This window comes from Cyanistes caeruleus, chromosome Z (assembly GCF_971803275.1).
Source record: "Cyanistes caeruleus chromosome Z, bCyaCae1.hap1.1, whole genome shotgun sequence".
In the NCBI taxonomy this organism is placed as follows: Eukaryota; Metazoa; Chordata; class Aves; order Passeriformes; family Paridae; genus Cyanistes; species Cyanistes caeruleus.
In genome coordinates, this window is record NC_141732.1 from 22,009,041 (window position 1) to 22,031,754 (window position 22,714).

The following is a 22,714-nucleotide window of genomic DNA, read 5'->3' on the forward strand; positions in this document are numbered from 1 at the left end:
TAAGTATCAGAAACAAGGGCACACACTCTGTATTCCAGACTCCAACATTTTAACTCTGTAACATTGTGGTACAATATCACAAAACATGTTATTTTTGAGTGCTTCAGGCATTCAAAACTTAGGCATATTCTTGTCAACACTTCTCTTTCTGCCCTTCAGAAAGCAGCATGTCCAAATACTAATTTCTTTCCCAGTTTGGTGAAGCTTTACCAATATACAAGTTTTGTACTTTATAGTCAGCCACTGAAATAAGAAAGGAACACATGCAATGAAATTTGAAGTTCTGAAGAGTAGTGTATGTTGGGGTGGGTAAAGGGGGAAGAAGAGAAATTATTTTAAAATAAATTAAATTAAGAACGGAGCCCTCATCTAATATTCCATTATTTGGATATGAGACTAACTCTCCTCCTTTCTTTGCTTACAGCCAAAAAAATAGTTTGATCCTTTCATGTTATGAGCTACACAGCAGAATACTGGAATTTTTCAGTGAATTTGCCAAGGCTTGCTACTTCCTTGAGGTGTCTTGTCTTCCTAAAAATGGGATACCTTTGCTAGGATAAATCTAGTAGCTGGAAAAGTACTCTTTCTTCCTTGCTTTTCATCTAGAAATTCTGTGGAGGATTTACAAGGCAATCTCTAAGAATGTACCTCTTTGCTTTTAGATTGAACAGGCCCAGCCTTAGATCATAAGATGCCTATTGTTATTATCTTGGTGCTTAGGGAGTAGTGTTTGATTTGTATCATTCAGATATAAAGTGGAAGCCTTGAACTGAAAAAGGATTTAAAAGTCTCTGTGCAAAGTAAGTGACTCGAAAGTTAGTGACTCCATGTGGGTTAGTCACCCCAAATTCCCACTTTGCAGACACTCAGGTTCAGAAGTGTTTTTTTATTACTTAGTCATATTTTATCTAGTTGTAAGAATTTATCTTATTGTTAAATTTTTACAGTATATTTACAAAGTAAATCTGCTAGAGATCCACATGAATTTTCATTTGGGTAGTGTGTTTTGCCTGTGACCCTACTGTTCAATGCTGACTGGAAAAACCGCACCTTTGCTCTTACCTGTCCGTGTAGAAAACCTTTTATCATCTGTGTTCCGAGAAAATGGAGAATTGAACCTTAGCTGAAACTTAGCAAATTGAAAAGTACACAAATGACTTCTTTATTGAAATCCAAATTCCATTTTATATGGCTCCTATTATATGGCTTTTCTTCTTTTCCCTAGTAATTTCTCTTACAAATGTCATAATTTGCTGCTAAAAGCCAAAAATGTATACGATTTACTTTTTTGTTTATGTATGATGGATAAAGGCAGACCAAGGGAAAGTACCAAAACTTAGAATAAAAGAAAATAAAGGTAGTTTCACTGCCTTTTTTGCTCTTGTTACCCCAACTTTGGCTTGGTACATTCTTAAGTATGGCCCATTCTGTTCCCTTTTGATTGACGTATGAATTCATGACAGGAAAAGTGACTTCCCAGCCTTTAAAAAATGAAAACTTTTCCCATAAAGATTTTGGGGTTTTCACTTTTTTCTTCTTTTTTTTTCTTTTTTTTTTCCTTTTTTTTTTTCTTTTTTCAATTAAATTAATAGAAAACAGATGAGAAGAATCCATTTCATCCATGTCGGAAGCCAACTTGATGGGGTGAAATCTGGGATATAGCTCTGCTGATTCTGGAGAGCAAACAGGACTCATGTGAATCCGTATAATTTTATTTCAGAGGAATTCTTTTTAAAAAAATTTTTTTTAAATTTTTTTTTTTTAACTGACATTGAGGCATAGGTTAGCTTCCTTCAGCAGTGGGCTGCAAGGAAGAATTTCCTTCTGCCACAGGAGTCAGTGCTCCTGCTGCCCCATGTTCTCGCCCTCCTTCCCTCTGGAACCTCAGTGCCAAGGAACAGCCCAACGGCCCAACGGCCACAAACTGCCCAACTGCCCAACGGCTGCCGGGCTGTGCCTGTCACCCCACGGCTTCTACAGCACCGGCTGTGCTTGCTTCACATTTGTTTTGGTGTTAGCAAAGGTTCTGTCTTCAGGAGAAAGCTCCCAGTATGGACTGTAGGAAGGTACTTGTAGTCTTTTAAATGAAGAGGAGAGCTTTCCTCTACACATCAAATGTTTAACATAATTGTAAGCGCTGTAATTTTAGGATTGCAATCTTGTAATTGCTCAAATGAGGAGGGTTTTTTGTATTCTTTCACCTAGAATAAAACTGACAGTGAGAAGGAAGAGGAGTTTTTAGCCCAAAATACTCCTTCAACTCCTGAGTCACCTTCCACTGTAGCTGAAGCAGAGTACAGTAACCATCAATCCGCTGTCACTGTCTCTGGGAGTTTGACACCAAATCAAGAAGAGATACAAAGCATCACAAGTGAAACAGATGGCACAGCAGAGATACAGAATACTGCAGGGCAGATGCAAGTTCTCAAATCTGAGCGAAATATTTCTTCGAAAGATTTTGATGCCAGTGTCACCTCCAGTAGTGGTAATCAATCAGAGCCAGAGCATGCTGAAAATGGTAAAGGAAAGGGTAAAAAGAGTTGTCTTCAACTTAAACAAGTCTCCTTTTACCATTGTGGATGAATCTTCATTCTGCTATAGTTTTGCTGCTGGGAAGTGAATTTTTGTAGGAAATAGTAGCCTACTGTCTAATGCATAGAAATGGTATAATCATGTAGTGAATAAAATACAACTGCCAGGTAGTTTCTTGACCTTTTGTTAGGAATTGTGATGGTTTCAATCAGGAAAAAAGTAAAAAAGAATGATGTTCATACTGGACCTGACAAGAAAGGCCCAAAACAAGTTGTAATACATTGTGTAAGAAATACTTATTGTAGCAAGATTAAAGCATTTTGAGTGCCCTGCTTACAAATAGAAGATGCTGTTTCTATTATTCTATAAAACTTGATTCTCTGTAAGCTATTTAATTTGAAGGAGGAAGCACCAGTTACTGCATGTTTGGGCAACCATTGCCCCTTGTGAAGTTAATGTTCTGAAAAATGGAAGTTAAGCTGATATCAAACATTGACCTTCTTAGCTGGGCTTCACATTCAGATGTGATTTTGAGATTCATCCTGAGACCACCAGAGAACAGAGGATAATAAACACAGCCAACAATTGTGCACATGATGTCAGTGTATTGCTGCCTGCTTTTTAACTGTTGACAGGGCTGCATCCAAAAGCTTTTTTGTGAATGTGACTGGGTCTTTTGCAGTTCATCAAAAATACAGCTGCTTTCACTGTGCTGCAGTGTCTAAAAAATTTTTAACTCTGAGGAAGGTAATATGTGTCTGACTATATTCCTGAAATGACAGAATTGTTTTTTTCATTGCAACAGACTTCAGTTAAACAATTAATTGAATTTTCTCAAAATGCCCTTAAAGTGTGTTACTATTATCATTCATCTGGAAGTGTTTTAAAGAATGCAACAAAACGTGTTTCCTTCAACAAAGGTGAGAGTTTGGAAGAGGTCAATGGGCAGGCCTCAACAAATGTATCTCTGTTGCTTTGTTAATCACAGATGTACATACTTGGAGAAAAAGCACACAGAACTGAAGGCTTTTTTATTTGTTGTTGTTGTTATTTCTGTTTCTTTCTACTTTTTGGGATATTTTTCCTCCTTTATAGTGTTTAGAGGCCAAAAAAATCTTCAAGATGCTCACGGAAGAGACAGCTCCTCCAAAAAGCAGAAAACAAGCCTCAAAACATCTGTGAACATGAAAAAGAAGAATAAAATTAGTAAGTACAGCAGCTCAATGTGAAATAAAATGTGTGAAAGTGCCATTTGTTTGAAAATAATATTTAAAAAGGTGAACAGGAGCTAGGATGTAATAATCAGTCTTGCAAAGTCTTTTAAAGACTATATAGCTCCGTAACTAGAAAGATGTAGATAATTTTGGCACCTACATGAACACATTACAGTGCCTCTTTGCCTTATTTTCTGATGCAGGCAATTTATTTATGGCTGTGATTCTAAAGCAGTAAGTGTACTGCTGTCGTGATCCAGTTGGAGATTAGAGTGGACTGTGGCTATACGAACCCTGAGCAGCTGGATCGTATTCAAGAATCTCCTTCCAGGAAGTGTGTCCCTACCCTACCTCCTTATGCTCATGCAAACACGCTTCCAGTTAAATGCTTGCCAGTTTTCGGGATGGATTGTGGAGCCACAGTCTGCTACTTTTATCAGCCTTCTAGGTCTGTAGGACTTTGGTTCCCATAAATCTGCAGAACAGATCCGAGTCTACGTGCACAACAACTAACTGGCCGGTGTTTCCAGTGCAAGGTTTCCCTTTCCCAGCATGCCAGAATTAGAGGGGCCCCATTACAGACCTGGTTTGTGGGCCTGTACCTGTGCACCTGTGGTGCAGAGAGCTGTGTACCAAGCTGCTACAACAGGATGGATTCTGTCATATTAGAGTGAGACAGCTCCTGGTAAGCTTTGGGTTGGGTGGGAAAGTTGCATTGTTTTGTAACAATCTACCTTCCCACAGGAAAATGTGGGCAAAGTGAAGAGAGGGAATCTGATCTAAAAGAACGCGACAATCGTTTGCCCAAAGGTTGCAAATGGAGTTTTCAGGAGTGTAAGTATCGTCTTTGAAACATGCCTCCTGTGGTCTTGCTATATACTATTGGAAGCCTATTGGAATTTTCTGGTTTTGAGGGTTTTACCCCTCTAAAATCACTCCATCCTCAGTTTGCTTAATTTTGTCATATATCCCAATAGTTCTTCCTTGTTGTTTTAGTCCTTGTTCTCTGCTTCTGTTCAGCCTCTTAGATTATTAATTTTTATTAATTTTTGAATCTCCCCCTTCCATTTTACCTTCTTGAACTAGGACTTGTTCAGTATTTCTTGTAAGAAGAGGTTTCACTATGTTTGTGTCAGTCAAGATAGTGATAATACACAGCACCTGCCGTTCCTCAGCTTTGCTGCCTGCTACATCAAAGCACATCACTAAGATTTGAGTACCTCCCCCTTCACTAAAATTCAGAAGGCTTGAGAAATGCTGCAGTGCAATAATTAAAATAAATTGTTTAAATTGCAGCTGACTTGCAAAATTTGAGTAGCACCGAGCGCATAACAATTCTCCAAGCAAAATTGCAGGAAATTCGGAAACGTTACCTGTCGTTGAAAGCTGAGTTGGCTGCCATTGACCGGACAAAGCGCTTAAAGAAAAAAAAAGAGCAGGAAAGTAAGTGCTAGGAACCAAAATCTGCTTTTAGAGGGCTAAATTGGATGTCATGTTACTAAGGTTTTAACAAGAGTTGGGTAATCTTTAGGGAGAATAGTGCTGTTAAGAGTGTGTTTATACTTGTTTGTTTTTTTCTGAAAACACTGGATACAGGTATTTTATGACCTTTAGAAATCCAGATCAGATATCCAATGATGATGTAAGGGGAAAAACAGAAACAAGGCAGTCAGTCTAGTTGATTCAGTTAAGGGAGAACTATTTTATACAGGAAAAAATAAACAGAAAATAAAATTTTCTAAACAGTGAACAAAGTGTGGTTATTAATAACTTCTAACTTTTTGTCAAGTTATAGATAGATTTCCTGTAGCATTACCTCTGTGCCTACTTAGTCCTTTCCACTTAGGATTAGGGATTGATTTCAAAAGTGTAAGGGAGACAATAAATAAAATGTCTCATTTTGCTGAAGCTGCCACATGTATTGCTGCAGGAAATGTTCTAGTGTGCCTTCTGTTGAAAGGATCGTTTTCTCTATATCTTGTTCATGCATGCATATAAGAATTCACTGAGCACAGGAAAAAGGACTCAAATCACAGTAAGATTTCATGGCTGCAGCCATTGCAAGGGAACTGCAGTGGCTACATGGTTGCCAGAGGAGGTACAGATTCAGTGGTGGGACAAGGTCCTACCTGTGCCCACTCCCAGAGGAAAAAAAGAGAACAGCTGACTTGCTGGTGGGTCAGGAATGAGCTCTGGTGTCCTCTGACAGGGCCCTTGACCTGCATGGTTGGTCAGCCAGGGCTCCAAGGGGCAGCAGTATCAAGAAAATAGTGAAAAGAGTCTTGCTTTTTTTTTTTTTTTTTTTTTTTTCCATTACTAGGTGTTAAATGCTGAAGTCAGTATATATGTCCTAACTTTAGCCAGGACAAGGTTAATCTTTAGTAGTAGCCTATTCCACACCACCTCACATCACTTCCAGGAGCAGGGGAATGGGATTCTGTTGGGGAGAGAAGGAGTTCTTCCGGTCAAGAAAATGTGGTGGAGGGAGCTGTCTAATATTTTCTATTATCTGGGGTTTTTTTCTGTGTGAATAGTTTCTTTTCTTATACCCTCTGACACTAGTACTGTTGCTGTTACATTTGGATTTGTATCTCATTGCTCTTTCAAGTAAGTTGTTCTTATCTTAACCAATGGTGTTTACCTCTCGTGCCTCCAATTCTCGTCTCCAGCATGCTGCAGCAAGATGGGGCAGCAAGAGAGAGCAGTGTGTAGTTTGGTAAAGTCTCACTGGGGGCACTGAACAGGGGAGCACATTCCTAAACCACAGCACCCTTATCTGTCTTCAGGGCTTGAAAGGTTGATATAATAACAGATCTGCCCCATGTGACCTGGAAACAATTTGATCTAAGCATTTGTTGTATTAGGTATAGAGTCACTGGTCACAATGCTGCTGGGTCTGCTCATGTGGATGCACTACCTAACCCCCTGGTGGGCTGACCCTGACTGGATGCCAGATACCCCCCAAAGCCTCATCCCCTCTGCAGCTAGACAAGGGAGAGAAAATGTAACAAAGGGTTCATGAGCTAAGGACCAGGAGAGATCGATTCTGGTGATCCTGAGATCACCAAATACTGTCACAGACACAACCAGCTAGAATTAGGGATATTAATCAAATTTATTACAAACAAAATCAGAGAATGATAACAAGAAATAAAATAAAAAACACCTTCCCCTCACTTCTCCCTCCTTCCCAGCTCTACGTCCTCTCCTCCAGGGAGACAGGGGATGGACAGTCAGTTCATTGTGTGTTTCTGCTGCTGCTCAGGAAGAGGAATCCTTCTCCTACTCCAGCATGGAGTTCCTCCCACAGGAGACAGTTCTCTATGAACTTCTCCAATGTGAGTCTATCCCATGAGCAACAGTTCTTCACAAACTGCTGCAACAGGGATCACTCTTCCACAGTGTTCTTCAAGAAATGACTGCTCCAGCATGGGTCCCCCCAAAGGGTGATAAGTCCTACCGGAAACCTGCACCAGCATGGGCTCTTCTCTCCATAGGTCCACAGGACCCTGCTTCAGGACATCCCCGTTTCGGGACAGAAGCCTTCTTCAGGACATGACTCCCATGAATTCATAGCCTCTTCTCAGCATTCACCCCAGAGTTGCTCTCCTCCACAGACTGCAGGTGGATCTCAGCTCCCCTTCTCCTTCCCCACTAACCTTGGTGTCTGCAGAGTTGTTCGTCTCAAATACTCTGCTCTTCTCTGGCCACAGTTACATCCGTGCAATAATTTTTTTTTCCTTTCTTCTTAAAATTCTCTGTTGTCACAGAGGCATTACCATCATTTCTGATTGGCCCAGCCTTGGCAGTGACTCTGCCAGACAGTGAGTGAGGAAGGTTCCAGCAGGCTCTCACAGAAGACATTCCTGTAGCCGCCAGCACCAATACCTGGCCAACAGAAACTCAGTATGTTTCTATACATGCACTGTGTGCCCATCATGATTCTCTTTTTCAGAGCATGGAGAGGGATCAGGATTGCTCTGTTGCACTGTGTGGTATCATGACATGATAATACCAGGGCTCATTTTGGATGTGTATTCAGTTTTGACCTCCAACCTTAACTAAGGTGCTACCCTTGGGAGTCCAATTAAAAGTATCCAGTCTATGGGGAGAAAAGAGGAGGATGATTTTCCCCAGCCTTTCACCCCCTTCCCCCCGCTCAGACCTATTATAACAGCTTTTAAGAATTTTGAATTCCTTTTAGATGTTAAGGAAAGCATGTTCCTGTTGCTAGGTCTGCCAGTGCAGTGCACACCATATTTAGAGCCAACAGAGATTTCTAGAGTTATTCAGAGATCTGCCCTGAAGCAGGATAGTAATGAGTGGTATGGAACGTAGGATATGAGCCAGGAGGACTGCTCCAATGGTTTTGCAGTTCACCCATCAACAACTACAGGAACCTGTTAAAATGATGAAATGTGTCAAAGAAAAATGCTGTAGTAGCTCCAGAGAGGCATGAACTTACGCAACATGTTCTGTCCTGGCTACTGTTTACTGGACGCTGCTCAATAGTAGACATCACCTCCAGGGGAGGAGAAAGAAAGCAGACCAACAGGCACCATGGCCACTCAAACTGCTGCTGAGCCAGAGGAACAACCCCTGACAGTAGCAGTCATGCCCACAGAGAAAAAGAAATCCAGCATGTAGTCAGTTCATTTCATGAGGGATGAAGTGGAAGCAGAGCCCTCAAAACAGAAGAGGCAGGGCCTGAGTACACCTGGAACCAGATGCCCCAGGGGTGGAAACAGCCACATTATTTGCCACTGGCTGATCCAGACTAGAAAATGGAGAGGCTGCAGAACGCTTGCAGTACATCAATGATATTGTATGGGGCAATGCAGCAAAGGAAGTTTTCGAGGAAGAGGAGAAAATAACCAAGATCCACCTGAAGGCCAGTTTTGCCATAAAGCAAAACAAACTCAAAGGACCTGCCCAGGAAATTCAGCTTTTAGAAGCAAAATGCCAAGTGGGATGTCATCAGATTCCAGTGGATGTGGTCAACAAACAAGCAGCTATGTCCCCACCAACCAGCAAGAAGCAAGCACAGATTTTCCTAGACACTGTGGGTTTCTGGAGGATACATGTTACAGATTATGGTCAGATTGTATACCCTCTCTTTATCATGTGATGTGGAAGAAGAATATTTTCATGTGGGGTCCTGAACAACAATAAGATTTTTAATTAACTGAACAGGAGATCTTCATGCAGTAACCTTTGGGCTGGTCAGGATAGGAGCACGTGTGAAAAATTTGCTTTATAGCACAGATGGGCACAATGGTCCTTCCTGGAGTCTGGCAAAAAATACCCAGGAAGACTTCAGGATGACCAGTGGGGTTCCAGACTCAGAGATACAAGAGATCAAATGCCTGTTACACCCCACCTGAAAAAGAGATTCTGACAGCTTATGGAGGATTTTGAGCTGCTTTGGAAGTGATGGGCACCAAAGCACAGCTCCTGCTGGCACTGCTGGTGCTGGGTTAGATGTTCAAAGGGAAAGTCCTTCCCACACATCAGGCCACTGATGCTACCTGGAGTAAGTGAGTCGTGCTGATCACATAGTGAGCTCAAATAGGAAATACCAATCACCCAGGGATCTTAGAAATCAAGGAAGTCAAACATTTTGGACAATCATCAGAGGAGGATGACGAAAAGGTGACATGCTGAGGAGGTCCCACCATATAGTCAGCTACCAGAAAGAGGAAAGTCACGTGCCCTCATCATTGACTGTTCCTGCCATATCATGGGGATAAATAAAATATGGGAAGCTGCTATATGGAGTACTACATGGTGAGCTGCATAAGCTATTCAGGGCAAGGTGGATTAAATCAATATGCGGAGCTGAAAGCCATCCAGATGGCTTTAGATATTACTAAACAAGAGAAATGGCCAGCACCCTATCTGTACACTCTGTATGCTCCGTAAGGGGTGGCTGGATCAATGGAAAAAGATCAACTAGCAGCACAGAGGTAAACCCATCTGAGCTGCTGTAGTCTGACAAGACACCACTGCCTGGATAGAAAAGCTGGCTGTAAAAGCACATCATGTGGATCCACCCATACCCAGGACTTGGGTGACTGAAGAACATCACAACAATGGACAGGTGGATTGGACTGCCAAGATTAAAACTTGGATCTGGTCTGGCAAAAAAGGAGTGAATTATTTCTGGCTCATTGGCCCTATGATGCTTCAAGTCACCAGGGAAGAGATGCAACAATATAGATGGGCTTGTGACTTGACCATGGAGTGGACTTAAGCATGGGCACTATTTCCCAGATTATTCTTAACTTTGAAACATGCACTGCAATAAAGCAGGGCAAGTAAAGCCTCTGTAGCACGGGGAACAGTGGTCAAAATATGGGGAGGCTTGGCTAGTTAGACTGCAGTCCCACAAACCTGCCAAGGCAAGTGCTATGTGCTGACAGTGGTGGAACCAACCAATGGATGGCTGGAGATGTGCCCTATGCCCCAACACCATCTTGGACCTTGAAAAGAAAGCCCTGTGGTAACATGGAACCCCAGAAAGAGCTGAGTCAGACAATAGCATTAGTTTCAAAAATAGTTTCCTGGGCCAGAGAGCACAGTATTGAGTAGGTATCCTATTCCTTACCATGCATTAGCCTCTGGCAAATTTGAACAGTACACTGGACTGTCAAAAACTGCACAGAGTTTGGGAGAGTCTCAGTGGGGGTACTGAACCAGGGAGTAACATTCCTAAATCATGACAATATAGCAATGCATGGAATGAATGGAAAAACATTTTAACTGCTTATTTATAAATCCTTATAACCTGTGTTTTCCTCTTCCTGTGCAGGGGCTGCTGCCATGTCAAGTTCTTCACCAAACGGAATGCCAGGAGAATGCAGGTGACAGCAGGACTGGCCAAATCACTTTGCACTTAATGGCTGCTGAAGGCCAATCTTTTTAATCAGTACTGAAAACAGAATATGAAGATCCATTAAAAGAAGCATGCTAAACCAACCAACCACCCAACAAAAGACTGAATAATGTTTACAGGTTTGAATTAGATTTAAAAAGGTTACTCTGGGTTTTGAGAACCCATTAATTGGAATAAAACTACAGTACATTGCCATTTTTTCTATAAAACATCTATTTTAAAATTTTGATTAAATACATTATAAAAAAAGAAAGAAAACAGCTAACAAATTCTATTAAGTATTGATGTATGAAGATCATATTCAATCTGCTTGAAGTATTTCTTCATAATGGATTAAACAGGTATATTTTTGTGTTTTCTTGTAACTGTTTTCCTATTAGCGCAACAAATACTTAATTCTTATTTTGAGCTTCTAGAAGAAGGCTTCAAGAGAATGTGAGCTTATAAAAGCTTATAGAAAATAGCCATGAAATATATATTAGGTTCTGCAGAAAATGGAGAGTTATGAAATATATTGCACAAATGTAAGTAAGGACCTCTGAAATAAAATGGCATAGTTTTTTTTTTCTAACAGTTTAATTAACCAACCCTAGTGACTTCAAGAAAATGACATCAAGCTGCAGCATCTGTTGATAAGTGATTAATTCAAATCCATTCTCTCTTTCAGCAGAAAGCAAAAGTGTGGCCCAGCTTTAATGCAGCACCAGTCAAAACAAAGCTGAATTTTGATTCCTGTTCACTATAGCAGTTTGAAAATGTCAAAGCAAGCTCCTGAAAATATTTGCTGACTCTTTGTATTGACTGCCTCAAGGTCAGATTCATTGGAGTTGAAACTGGAATAAATCTTCTAGTGTTCTCTGCTTACATTTTGTCTGACTGTAGTTCAGTTGACCAAAATAATGTTACAACTGCAAAACATTGCTGATGAGACTGCTAAATTACAATTATATGCTTTGGAAGCACTGACTGTGTTAAGAATTTGCAGTGACCTGGGACTGACAGGACTCATTTTAATAATTTCAATGAGGTTACTCAGAGGATATTTATACCCAAACCAAAATGAGCAAGCATACTGAAAGACTAGGCAGAAGGGAACTTTCTCCATCCTAAGGCAGACAGCCAGTTAGTAGAACTAAAGATCACTGCAACCAGTACTATCCTGAAGAAAAACAGAAAGCTAAACAAACATAAATCTGAATAGAACCAGCACTGTGCATGGCCTAACCACAAAATTATTTTAACCTGACAACTATCTTGCTCTAAACTTAAAGCCTCATTCAATTTTCCATCTTTTTTAAGCTTAAGGTTATTATTTTAAATGACCTACAAGTGGTGGCACCCTGAATAGCATACTGGAGAATGCTAGTATCCACAGCAGGACAGTGTAGTATAATTAAGCACTTGGATTTCTATGGAAAGAAGAACAAAAACCACTACTTACTTAATGAATGGATAAACTTACTAGCTGCACTTCCAAAGCAACAGGCTACAGGATAATGAATGCAAAGCAAACCAGACCCACTGGGAATACATTATATTCTCAGCTGAGAGTGAAAAAATGTTTCATCTTTAAAAGGATTGTGTTTACACACACAGTCTTCAGAGGAATCTCTGCAGACCCCTGAGTCAAGAACTGTCTTCAGAAAACTTAAGTCTTAGCACTCCTTCTGCAGTGAGTGGAACAAAACACAGCCAATCAAGCAAGAACTGAGGCAGTATCAAGTTGTTTGGGTTTTTTCAAGGCAACAAATTCCTGAGAGAACAAGATGTTTGTGCTGTCAAAGTAAAAGCTGCTTTCGAGTCAAGATCTACTCTTCTCTCAGAAGCATGACTGTTTTCAAAACACTGAGTGAAGTAGAAATCAAGTGCCTATACTGGAACAAAACCAAAATTTTATTTAACAATATCTCAACACAGTAGTGCTGCCCTGACTAGAAATCTTTGAATTTCTTGTGAAAAGACTCGTTATTTCTAGGAAAGTAAGGCAATCACACACAGATGATGCTTCAATCAAATCTAAGTTTCAAAAAATGTACATTTTCAAAATATATGTATTAAACAAAGCTGGAGGAAGAAATGGAGACAGAAAGGAAAAAAAACACATTCAGGGAGTAAATAGTATAGATTGGCAGGACACAACCTGAACACTGCAATCACAGATGATGTATTCAGAACACATGAGCCAGTAGCTGCACACTCCCTGTAGAGAGGAGGGACTCCCTCTCCCTTTTAACAAACAGCAAGAGGTTCTCACTGCTTTGTGAGCTCACACCCAGCTAGCAGAAGGCAGCTCTTCTGTCAGATTAAGCAAGGCAGAAAGATCAGCATAGCAGCTTCCTTGCAGAATCTTGCTCTTGAGCCCCTTTCTTCTCGTGATGGGAAGGCAAAGCACATCCTGTCCACGTGAGCCCATGCTGCACCCTGCTTGTCTACAGTGACAGCAGGCACCTGTGATTCCTCTCCAAAGACACTGACAAATATAAGCCAGGGGAGAGGTGTACTATGGAAGCATAAGCTGCACTGGGAGCATGGCATCAGAACAAAACAGCAATTCCTTACATAAATTACCCTACAATAGTAACTTGCAGCATCTGTCACACTCTTATATCACAGAACAGATGAAGACAGAAACTCGTGTTTACTCTAAAATGGGTGTTCCAAACGGTGCAAGCAGCCACAGACAGCCACAGACACAATTTGAGTATACACAGCATCATCAAGTGGTGGAAGCAGAGTCACCACTGACACCAGCGAGTTTTAACACCAGCCTTGGGGATTTTTACCCCCAGAACATGAAATAGGTTTGGTCTGTCCTTACTTGCCAAATGCCATTACAGGGTCTCTGCTGTAAGGAAGCCCAGCAAAATGGTCCACAAGAGTTGAACCTGAAGGCCACCAGAACCAAAGGCTGCTGAGCATCAAAGAGATGCACCCAGTCTGAAGGGCTTTCAGAACTAAGCCACATGGTTTCAAGTGACACAGCCTTTGAACAAAGCATCCAGCTCAGTATCTGCCTGTATGCCAAAGCACAGCAACATCCTGGCTCATGACTTGTGTCTTATATAGACTTGGGCCAGAAACAAATGCAACAGATGTAGGAAAAATGAAGACTGATGGCAACTGAAACACAACTGTCATTTTTCTACTCTTTCAAGTAGTTATAAAATTATCTAACTTGTGCACTTACATAACAGAACACAGTAACCAACAAAGAAGAAGCCTTTTATTCAGAAGAGGTTTACATGTCTTTACAAAAAAGTAATGATTTCAACTTAAAAAGTCAACGTTACCACCAGCCCCTTTCTTAAAGAGTTGTCTTTTGTAAAATGTCAAGTATGTAAGCAAAGCAAACGAATGATCCACACCCAAACACACTTCCACCCCAAAATCTGTATTTAGATTTTGCATATATATACACGTATGAATATCGTGTCTTCATACTTCAGGTCCTTCTCCTCCAGGAACCAGCTATGAAGGAGTAAGAGATTTTTGCATTAGTGCAATGGAGTTCAGCTTTACAAACCCATGCATGACAGCTATTGCTTTACAACAAACATTTTAGGACATGGACCACAAAAGTGGCTAGACCACAAAGGACTCTCCCAACAGAGGAAGTTATTGCCAGAGACACACAAACCAAAAAGGCAGCAGGGAGTAAATCAGCATAACATCTCCTTGTGAAGGAAGCAAAGAACCAAAGAGAAAAAGAAATACAAAAGGAAAAGCGTAAGGGAAAAAAAAAAGGATTAACTACTCCTTTTACTGATATCTTCGTCCTAATCAGCTGAATATTTCTGAAGAGAAAGAGCTTCACTGGATTCGGGATCAAAATAAGAAAAAGTCTAAAGCATGGAATTCCTGATGTGGGAAGACATGTCTACAAAAGAAATGTGAGACCTAATGCAGAAATGTATCTATGTCTTGCTGAAAAACCAGGCTCTTCTTCAAGGGCAACACACCACCAGCTTGACTGGATGGCAGGAATTTCACCCCATGCAAGGATTCAGAACATATGCTGTCCTCTCAACATGCAGAACAATAGCCAAAGCAGAAAAAGGCTAACCAATGAACACAGGATGGCACCTGCTCAGGCACACATTGCAGAGGTGCAAGATAGGTAAAACAACACAATGGAGACAATTTCTCATTCATACACAGCCAACTTAGACACAAATCTTCCTACTTGGGCCTTTCTACGAAATTAGGAATGCCCTTGTGTTGGAAGGCCAGGCTTTGTGGCCAGCTATGCAGACAAGCTACTTGAAACTTCCTGATGCAACAAAACTGTGAGGAAAGCTCAGCTTAAAGGAGTTGAATACAATCACCAATCGATTTACAGGCACAGAAAGTCAACACATGCAGCCTTTGATGACTCACCATAGTTATGTTATTTCCATTGAGCAGAATCTGGTCCAGCTTTGTGATTCTTCTGCCCTCAGGTGTGATCTCACTGAAGGAGCATTAGAAACAGTAAGTAAGAACACAGAACCAGGGAATAAAGACTCCAGTTTTGTCCAGTTTTTTGTTAGTTGAAGAACCAACAGAAATCTCTGTATTAAGGTGACCATTGCTGGAACTAACACATAAATCAGCCACACTGCAGCATGATCCTGATAAATGGAGCACCTAGGTACAGAAAGCTAAGTGGCATCTAAAAAGGTCTCTTCTGCTCAGTACATGGAGATGTATATTCACCCTCTAAAGCTGGGCAATTTCTTGAATATGACATATCAACATCAACATGTTATGACAAAGTCAAAATATTTGTTACCTTGTTGAATTGTTGCCTAAGTCTTAAAGAAGTGTAAAAACAAATTAAGTCCTGGAACTTTTGCCACACAACCCATGCAAAATTAAGACTACAAATAGGATTCCCATACAAGCATAAACCATACTGTATGGCATGGCCATCCTGAACAGATCACCTTCTACAGTTTTTTTTCCTACAGTTAAGTCCAAGGTTAAACTAGTCAGCTGGCAAGTATTCAAAAAATGTAAAAACATTTTGCTAGCAGACCTTACACACTATTTTGCCTCAGTAAACCAAACATTAAATAGCAACAAAAGGCAGAAAACATACTTACAATTCCGTAACGTCTTCCAGCACCATATCTGAAAATCCAGTATCAAGGAAAATAAAGCCCAGATTTTAAAACAAGAGTATTTAATGCTATTTTAATTTTATACCAGAAAGTGATTTTACCTATAAGTTGAAAACATAAAAATACAACAAGATTCATAGAAAAGGGTTCTATTCAGTGAACTCAAAACTCTCAACAGCTATAAATTACTTAGAGCATAAAGCAGACTGCTTTACACTTCCATCAAAGGATACTGACAAAGTCATCAAATCCTAGAAGTGTCCCGACAATTTCTTTGTCGCTCTTCATCACGATGTGAATGCGTGAACCGATGCACTTGTCCACAAGTTCTGTAGATAAACAGAAAAGCATACATTCTACAAAGCAAGTCTTTCCTGCTTTACAGTTTCGTTGCGTTTATTCACAGAGAGACACATTCCATAGACTCTTAAGCACTCCCCCTCCGTTCTCCCACACAAACTAGCCCGCCCCCGACACCCTTACCCCCACCGGCCTCCCTCAGACACTCGCACAGCCCCACACCCCACCTCAGCCCCCAGACCCCCATCCCTTTTCCCCTGGCCCCAGAGCCGACATCCTCCCGGGCCGCGCGCGGGCCGCGCCGCCTGACGCCAGCCGCCCTCGCGCTTCCCGCCAGGCGCCGGCGCGGCCCGGCCCACAGAGGGGCGCGCAGCCGCCGCAGCCCCCGGAGAGGGACCCCGGGCCGGGCCCCGAGTATGGGGCCCTGGGAGCACCCCCATCGTTACCGAGCGGCAGGAGCTGGGACGGGTTAGATACCGCGCTGGCCGCCATGTCGGCACCGGACCTGGCCAATGGCCGCCGCCACCGCCCACAGCCGGGAAGGGCCGGGCCGGCGGCCGCCCCGCCCCGGCCCGCCCCGAGCCCCGAGCGGCGGCTGTACCGATGTGCCCCCGTGTCGGAGCAGCGCCCCGTGTGGGTGCGCTGGAGCGGCTCAGCTGTTGCAGCATCACGGAAGCAGTCAAGTTGGAAAAGATCTCTGAGATCACCGAGACCAACCTGTGAACGAATCCCACCATGTCAACCAAAACGTTGCAATGAGTGCCACATCCCGTCTTTCCTTAAACAACTCCTGGGACACTGACTTAGCCACCTCTTTGGGCAGCTTTTCTATGAAGAAATTCCGTCTAATGTCCAACGTAAGCCTCCCCAGCACAGCCTGAAGCTGTTCTCTCATCCTGCCACTTGCTACCTGGGACGAAGAGACCAACCCCTGCCTGTCTACAACCTGCTTTCGGCCAGTTGTAGAGAGTGATAAGTCCCCCAAGTTTCCTCTTCCTGACACTAAACAACCCCAGTTTCCTCAGCAGCTCCTCAGAGGATTTGAGCTCCAGACCTTTCATCAGCTCTGTTGACCTTCTCTGGACTCACTCCAGCACCTCAATATCCTTGCAGAGAGGGGCCTGTTGCCAGATGAAGAATTGTTTGCACCTGGTGGGTTAATACAATGCTTATTCTTTAAAAAACATTGACCTGTGGAATTGCACAATGCTTATTCTGCAGGAAGAAAAATTGGAAAGCAACCAGCCCAGTTGTGCCAACTTTGCCAGTTCACTAGGGTGTCACCTATGACCACCAAGGATCACCAAAGAGACCCCCAGGAAAGAAGAGCACATGGAGAGAGGGGAGGGAGCATATGTTAATGACTTCAGAGAAATTATTCTCATATCTATGTTTCTTCTAGGAAAACCTATCAACATGTAAGTAAAATACAGTATATTTCTCTGTACTCAGCATGGATGAGATTTTGGATGAGATATCCCGTCAAGCATCCAGCTGAAGAAGGAATGCTGGCTTCTTAATGCTACATTTATGTTAAGGAGTTTTTATTTTTTCTGATTTTTGGTAACAGGCCCACAGCTGCACACAGGACTCGAGGTGTGGCCTCACCAGTGCTGAGCACAGGGGGACAATGCCTGGTACTGCTGGCCCTGCTGTTTTATGTGCAGATTGTCATTCCCCACATTTGTCCACTGACTCACTAGAGGTGGCTGTGTGGAAGGTTTTCGAAGCCTTTCAGTAACTTCATCCCACCACCATTTCCAGCTGGCTTCATCTGTGCCCAGTGGCCACTGAGAGCAGAGAAAACCCTCTGGGCCTCCTGGGTGTGGGGAGTGATGCCTTGGGGCCAGTTATAATACTGCCCCAAGAGCTGCCCATGGGGGTTGCCCATGGCACTACCCAGCATCACAGAAGCCCCCTGCTCAGAGAAGGAGGTGCTCACTGGAACTGTGGACACTGGGCTCACTGGTACTCATCCTCTCTCCACCTGCTCCTGTCCTGCTGGGCACAGGCACTGGATGGCATCACAGGAGTTGTGAATCACAGTGGGAATGGGCCATGAAGGCCCAGGCAGCATTCCTGTGGGAGCAGAAGAGCACTTAGTGGACATGATGAGCATTCTGCTGCCACTGTGGGAAGCACGAGGGCATTGGCTAGAGCTTTGCAGAGGAGAGGGAGGGCACTGACTTATTCCTTGCCATGTCAACAAGGTAACACACTGAATCCAACTGATCCTTCATATCCCAGCTCTTGAGATAGCCACTGTTCTTTGAAGAATTTATGACCCTGGAGCATCTCATCTAGGTGTTGCACAAAGCCTGCTGCCTTTGTCCCCAGCAGCTGGCTGTTATTTAATTTCCCAAACACAGATACCCAGGTCTAGTAACGCAATTTTCTGACAGCATCAAGTTGCACCTTGCTGTTCTTTGTGCCCTTTGATCCTCCAAGGTGCACTGCAATCCTTGCTCTCTTACCTAGGAAACTTGGATAGCCTGGGGAGGGCATAAGTTTCAGAGGACTGCTACTGCCCTGCAACTCTTCTGAAGGTGTCTGCATTTCTCTGAGCTGCTGCCATTTGGAGAGCTCTCCAACTGAGAAAACAAATACCTTCTCTGCACAAGCAGCAGATTCTTGTCCCATAGCCACTGGTAGAAAACTGTCCCCTGTGAAGTAGTCCCAACTCCTACAATGCTGACCTTTGGGGGATCTCTGCCTTCCTGAATGCCTAAGTGTGCCATCTGGGGAAAGCTTGTGTGGTCTGAGCTTGTGTAGTTCTCCTAATTTACCTTCTGTTGTCCTCTCCCTTCAGCTCCGCACCTTAGCTCGTGTGAACAGCCACAGCATTTTCCCTGTTTGTGGTTCCCAGTGCTGCTCAATTACTGTCCTTTACTTCTATCTGGGTCTGGGAAAGATCTGGCCTTGCAGCTGCTACACTTTCTATACTTACCTGTGTTCTTCATCTGCCCAGCCACTCTGCGCGGAACTGCCAGACTGACCTATTCGCTGTCCTTCTCTGCTGTCTAGAATGACACTAAAGGCTTTCTCTTTAGGCTACTGACATGCAAACACATCATCTTTTGAGTTCCAAATGCAGCACAAGAATCTTCACAACAGAAGTCTTTAAGCCCTTCCACAGGGCAGGCAAAACTACAGCAAGGGCACGGTAGTTTTGAAACCCGCAAACCAATTTCTATGTATCCACTTACTCTGAGGGGAAAGGGCAAGGGAACACATGTGGAACTCAAAGTCAGAGCTACATAAAAGCTATGGAATCCTGTCTTTACTCCATTTACTCTGGAGCACAGAAAGTATTATTTATTGGTCTAGAAAGTGTAGAGATGTGCTCAAAGTACCCAGCTACTCAGCTTCAGGAGTTTGCTGTCATGCTGTGTTGTCTCAAAGACCTGGATGCATGAGCCATCTAGCAACAGTTTTTGTCCTTAAGAGTTTCTCAATGTTGACAGAAAAATTATCAGATCACTCTTTGCAACCACTTGCTGTCCTGCAATACAAATACTAGAGACCAAAGATTGGATGTTTCTTTCACAACAAACCTACAAGCAGTTTTTGGAAATGAAGATGTGAAGGAAAATCCTGACAGCCAGTCAGCCAAATCAGCCAAACTGGAAGGTCGACATACTGAAAATAAATCTTCTAAATCAATGGGTTTTTTTGAGGAGCTGGAATTAATGACCAGCCGCCTGCTCTGCCTTAAGGCATCCCTGGGGTGCAGCACTACCCTCAGACAGGTTGTCCAGTGCTGTCTTCTGTCCTTTAGATGGTGTTTCAGCCTCTACAACTACAGCTCAAGGCTAGAGCTAGACACTCTGCAACAGTTTTGAACCATCATCAATAACCACAGCCTAAAAGATACTCCACATTCCTGCAGGCACTGGCAAAGTGCTGGGAAGCAAACTGCTGCACATCCCTTCTCCCTTTTCCCTGGCCTCCATGTGCCTTCACTCCCACTTCCCAGTGATTTAATCCATGATACCAGCCATGCAGGCCTGGGTGGTTTGAAAGCATAAACAAGAATAAGACTGAGGGTAATTAAGTTTCACAAAATGGGTAGGAAGGTTGCCGTGCTGTCCTGGAATTTGGAAGTTGAGATGGAATTGAGACAGTCTTGCTCCATAGCCTGACTCAAGTATTGCCTTGGAGTTATTTCCACAGGCTTAATGAGGAGCTTGAGACAGAAGGATTTGCCCTCCTCAGATCCACTGCCTAGTCTGCAGAATGGGAAAAAAGAACTTTTCTTGCTCCAAATCCACATAAAAGGATCTGCAGTATATCATATGGAGAGGAAATACCCATTCAAATGCACCTGTTTCTTCTGCTCATCTTGTACCGCTATCTGGGTGTCCACATCACTTGGCTGATTCAAAGATTATGAAGGGCTCTGAGGGATAGCCACAAAAAGTTTGAAAGTATGGAGGTGCCAGTCTGTGTGCAGAGCTGTGCTGGGTTTGTTATTTCCAGCACAGTGTCTGTGATCTAACTGAGCAAATTTGGGTGTGCAATGGCTCTGGGTCTTTCAGAATTTCATTCTTTCAGCTTTATTTTCCATCACTGACCTTTGCTTCAGATCTGCTAAAGGTTTTCCAGTGGACTACTGTCTGGGGAATCTTCATTGAGACTTGTGAGCTTGTATATTAATGACAGGCCATTTGCTTGCTATTGAGTCCTGAAGGCTGTAGTGGCTGGATGTTCTTTGAGTTCTTCTTGCATAAATGCTCATTTCATGGCTGATGCATCTGAAGGAGGTATGATTTAATGATCCAAATGGTTCCTTTTTTTATCCTGCCACATTCCTGTGCATTCAATGGAAGTGGATGGTTCCGTGTGTCATGAAATGCGCAGATCTCTTGAGGAGGGAGTAGTGCCCCAGGAGGAGAAGGCACATCCAGCTGGCTTAAGTGCCAGGCTAGCCCCACTCTCCCAGAGCTTTTGTTACGACTTCAGAGCTACTTTCAGTCTAAGCTTATTGGGGATTTAGGCTGATCAGTATCCACCACAGGTATAACAAAGATGACCGGGTTTATCATTATTATCACTATTTGAATGTGCTAAAAGCCCATCAGAGCTTTCCCTTTCCAAACATCCAAAGGCAGTGAGAATGTAAAGTAACAGTTGGTATTCACCAAGCAGGGATCTCCTGTTTGGTCTGTCAGTAAATGGAAATGACAGGCAGAAATATAGTTTCTGCAGTGATTTCACATATTGAAACATTACAGCAAGACACTACAAGATTGTCATTTCTGAATATCTTGCAATGCAGAACCTTCACCCAGGGACACTGTTTTTCTTCATGCATTAGTAAAGTAGATGACTTACCAATGCAGCTATTAACATTTCCTGCCCTAAATCAGTCATCCTTCCCTGCATGTAGTTTTACCTGTATGACTGCCACAAGTTCAATATTTCTATTTAACTTTTGATACTTAATGGGATTCTTTTACCATGAGCTGATGTCAGGATTTATGGTGAGAAAGTTCAGTCCTACAGAGATGAGCTGAAGGTAGGCAGCAACATTTGTGTCTTGGCATTAATGAAGTGTATTAATGTACACTTGCATACAAGTGCCATTTGTCCTATTTCTTTATTGCTATGCATTCAGTGTACTTCCAAGAAAGTGCTTCAGTAAAATCACTGCTTCCAATCAAGAGCTCAGAAGCAATCCTAGTTTATAGCAGTCCTGCTTCCACACAAAGTCATGAGAAAATATTATGAGAGGAAATAGATATCCTGAGCCCAGCCCTACAGGGTGATACGGATTCCCAGGGCACCCACAAGTGTTTTCCCCTGCTGTTGATTGCACTGCTTGCAGGACTCTGAACTGCCAGCAGCTCAACTTTCAACTCTTGGGGTTTTAGGGTAAAAGTAAGAGGAAGTTTTTGGGTTTGAGTATTCTTGCAGGAAAGTATAGTAACCTGGAGGAAAGAAGTGTTTCAGAAATCTTGTCATGTGCTGTGTTCCAGTGTATTGTAAATCATAACCATCTTTAACTGAAATTAAACTGCAGTATTTACACCAAGAAATGTCATATATTTTACCTAAAAGCATTATGTTCCAATGCTTTTTCAAGATCTTAGTTGAATTTTGAAATTCAAGTGATTTTGTTCTAAGGTGAGACTTGCAAGAGGGTGAAAATTCCATTTGCTACACAATTCCATGTAATGAAGTGTAACTCCCTAGTGGCTTGACCTAAGGATTTGTGCAAGTCATGAAATAAGGGCTCATTTTCTGCTCTGTGAATTTTTCGATTCTGGTGGCTTTTGTTCCAGAGGAGATCAAGTGTAGTGTGGTAACAAGTGAGGTCTTTAATGTCTTAGGCATCTCTGTGAGTGAAACGGACACGCAGAACGCGTGGGCAGTTGACTGTCTTAAGTCAGTTCACAACAAGCACTGACACAGAAATGCAGAGTAACTGTGGGTTTGTATCAGTGCATTAAAAAAAAAAAAAAAAAGCTGGTTTTAGGCAAGGCAGAGTATTTCACAGGTGACAGCACCTCCTGGTTGTTACCATTCTGTATTCTTCCCATTCCCTCCGGTCTCTGTTTTGGAAGACAGGTGTCTGCTAGGGAGGGCAGAAGCCTCCCCTGGAATGAAAATGTAGACCACCTCCCTCCGAATTATTATAATTCTGAAATCAAGGGGCTCTCAGGCAGAGG

The 22,714-nt window shown here is 42.6% G+C and overlaps 2 protein-coding genes and 1 long non-coding RNA gene across 16 annotated transcripts; 2 read left to right on the top strand and 1 right to left on the bottom strand.

Annotated features, from left to right (window-relative positions):
* The first annotated feature begins 1,921 nt into the window (after positions 1-1,921).
* Positions 1,922-11,505, top strand: LOC111941294 (AT-rich interactive domain-containing protein 4B-like). Of its 11 annotated transcripts, none has more exons than XR_002869944.2 (8): positions 1,939-2,066; positions 2,206-2,530; positions 3,628-3,738; positions 4,491-4,580; positions 5,043-5,189; positions 7,244-7,370; positions 10,558-10,609; positions 11,312-11,505. XR_002869944.2 is itself a non-coding variant. In XM_086868480.1 (7 exons), exons 1-7 carry the CDS (start codon positions 2,052-2,054, stop codon positions 11,361-11,363), a joined length of 780 nt encoding a protein of 259 aa, XP_086724606.1. In that variant the 5' UTR covers positions 1,922-2,051; the 3' UTR covers positions 11,364-11,505. The 11 variants fall into 11 exon arrangements, 4 of the variants coding, with proteins under 4 accessions (XP_086724606.1, XP_023800167.2, XP_023800168.2 ...); XR_015280700.1 differs by having other exon boundaries at positions 11,309-11,326; XM_086868480.1 differs by lacking the exon at positions 7,244-7,370 and having other exon boundaries at positions 1,922-2,066; positions 2,206-2,518.
* LSM5 (LSM5 homolog, U6 small nuclear RNA and mRNA degradation associated) lies at positions 3,549-16,626 on the bottom strand. Of its 4 annotated transcripts, XR_015280706.1 has the most exons (7): positions 16,490-16,626; positions 15,977-16,072; positions 15,726-15,753; positions 15,019-15,091; positions 10,534-10,677; positions 5,120-5,163; positions 3,549-3,708 (listed from the first exon to the last, which is right to left on the bottom strand). XR_015280706.1 is itself a non-coding variant. In XM_086868483.1 (5 exons), the coding sequence occupies exons 1-5, from the start codon at positions 16,533-16,535 to the stop codon at positions 5,116-5,118; spliced, it is 291 nt and encodes a 96-aa protein (XP_086724609.1). In that variant the 5' UTR covers positions 16,536-16,626. The 4 variants fall into 4 exon arrangements, 2 of the variants coding, with proteins under 2 accessions (XP_086724609.1, XP_086724610.1); XR_015280707.1 differs by lacking the exons at positions 3,549-3,708; positions 5,120-5,163 and adding an exon at positions 6,843-7,634; XM_086868483.1 differs by lacking the exons at positions 3,549-3,708; positions 10,534-10,677 and having other exon boundaries at positions 5,116-5,163.
* LOC147648212 (uncharacterized) lies at positions 16,613-22,081 on the top strand. Its single transcript, XR_015280708.1, has 2 exons — positions 16,613-17,461; positions 17,614-22,081. It is a non-coding gene; the product is annotated as an uncharacterized LOC147648212 (long non-coding RNA).
* Positions 22,082-22,714: the final 633 nt, after the last annotated feature.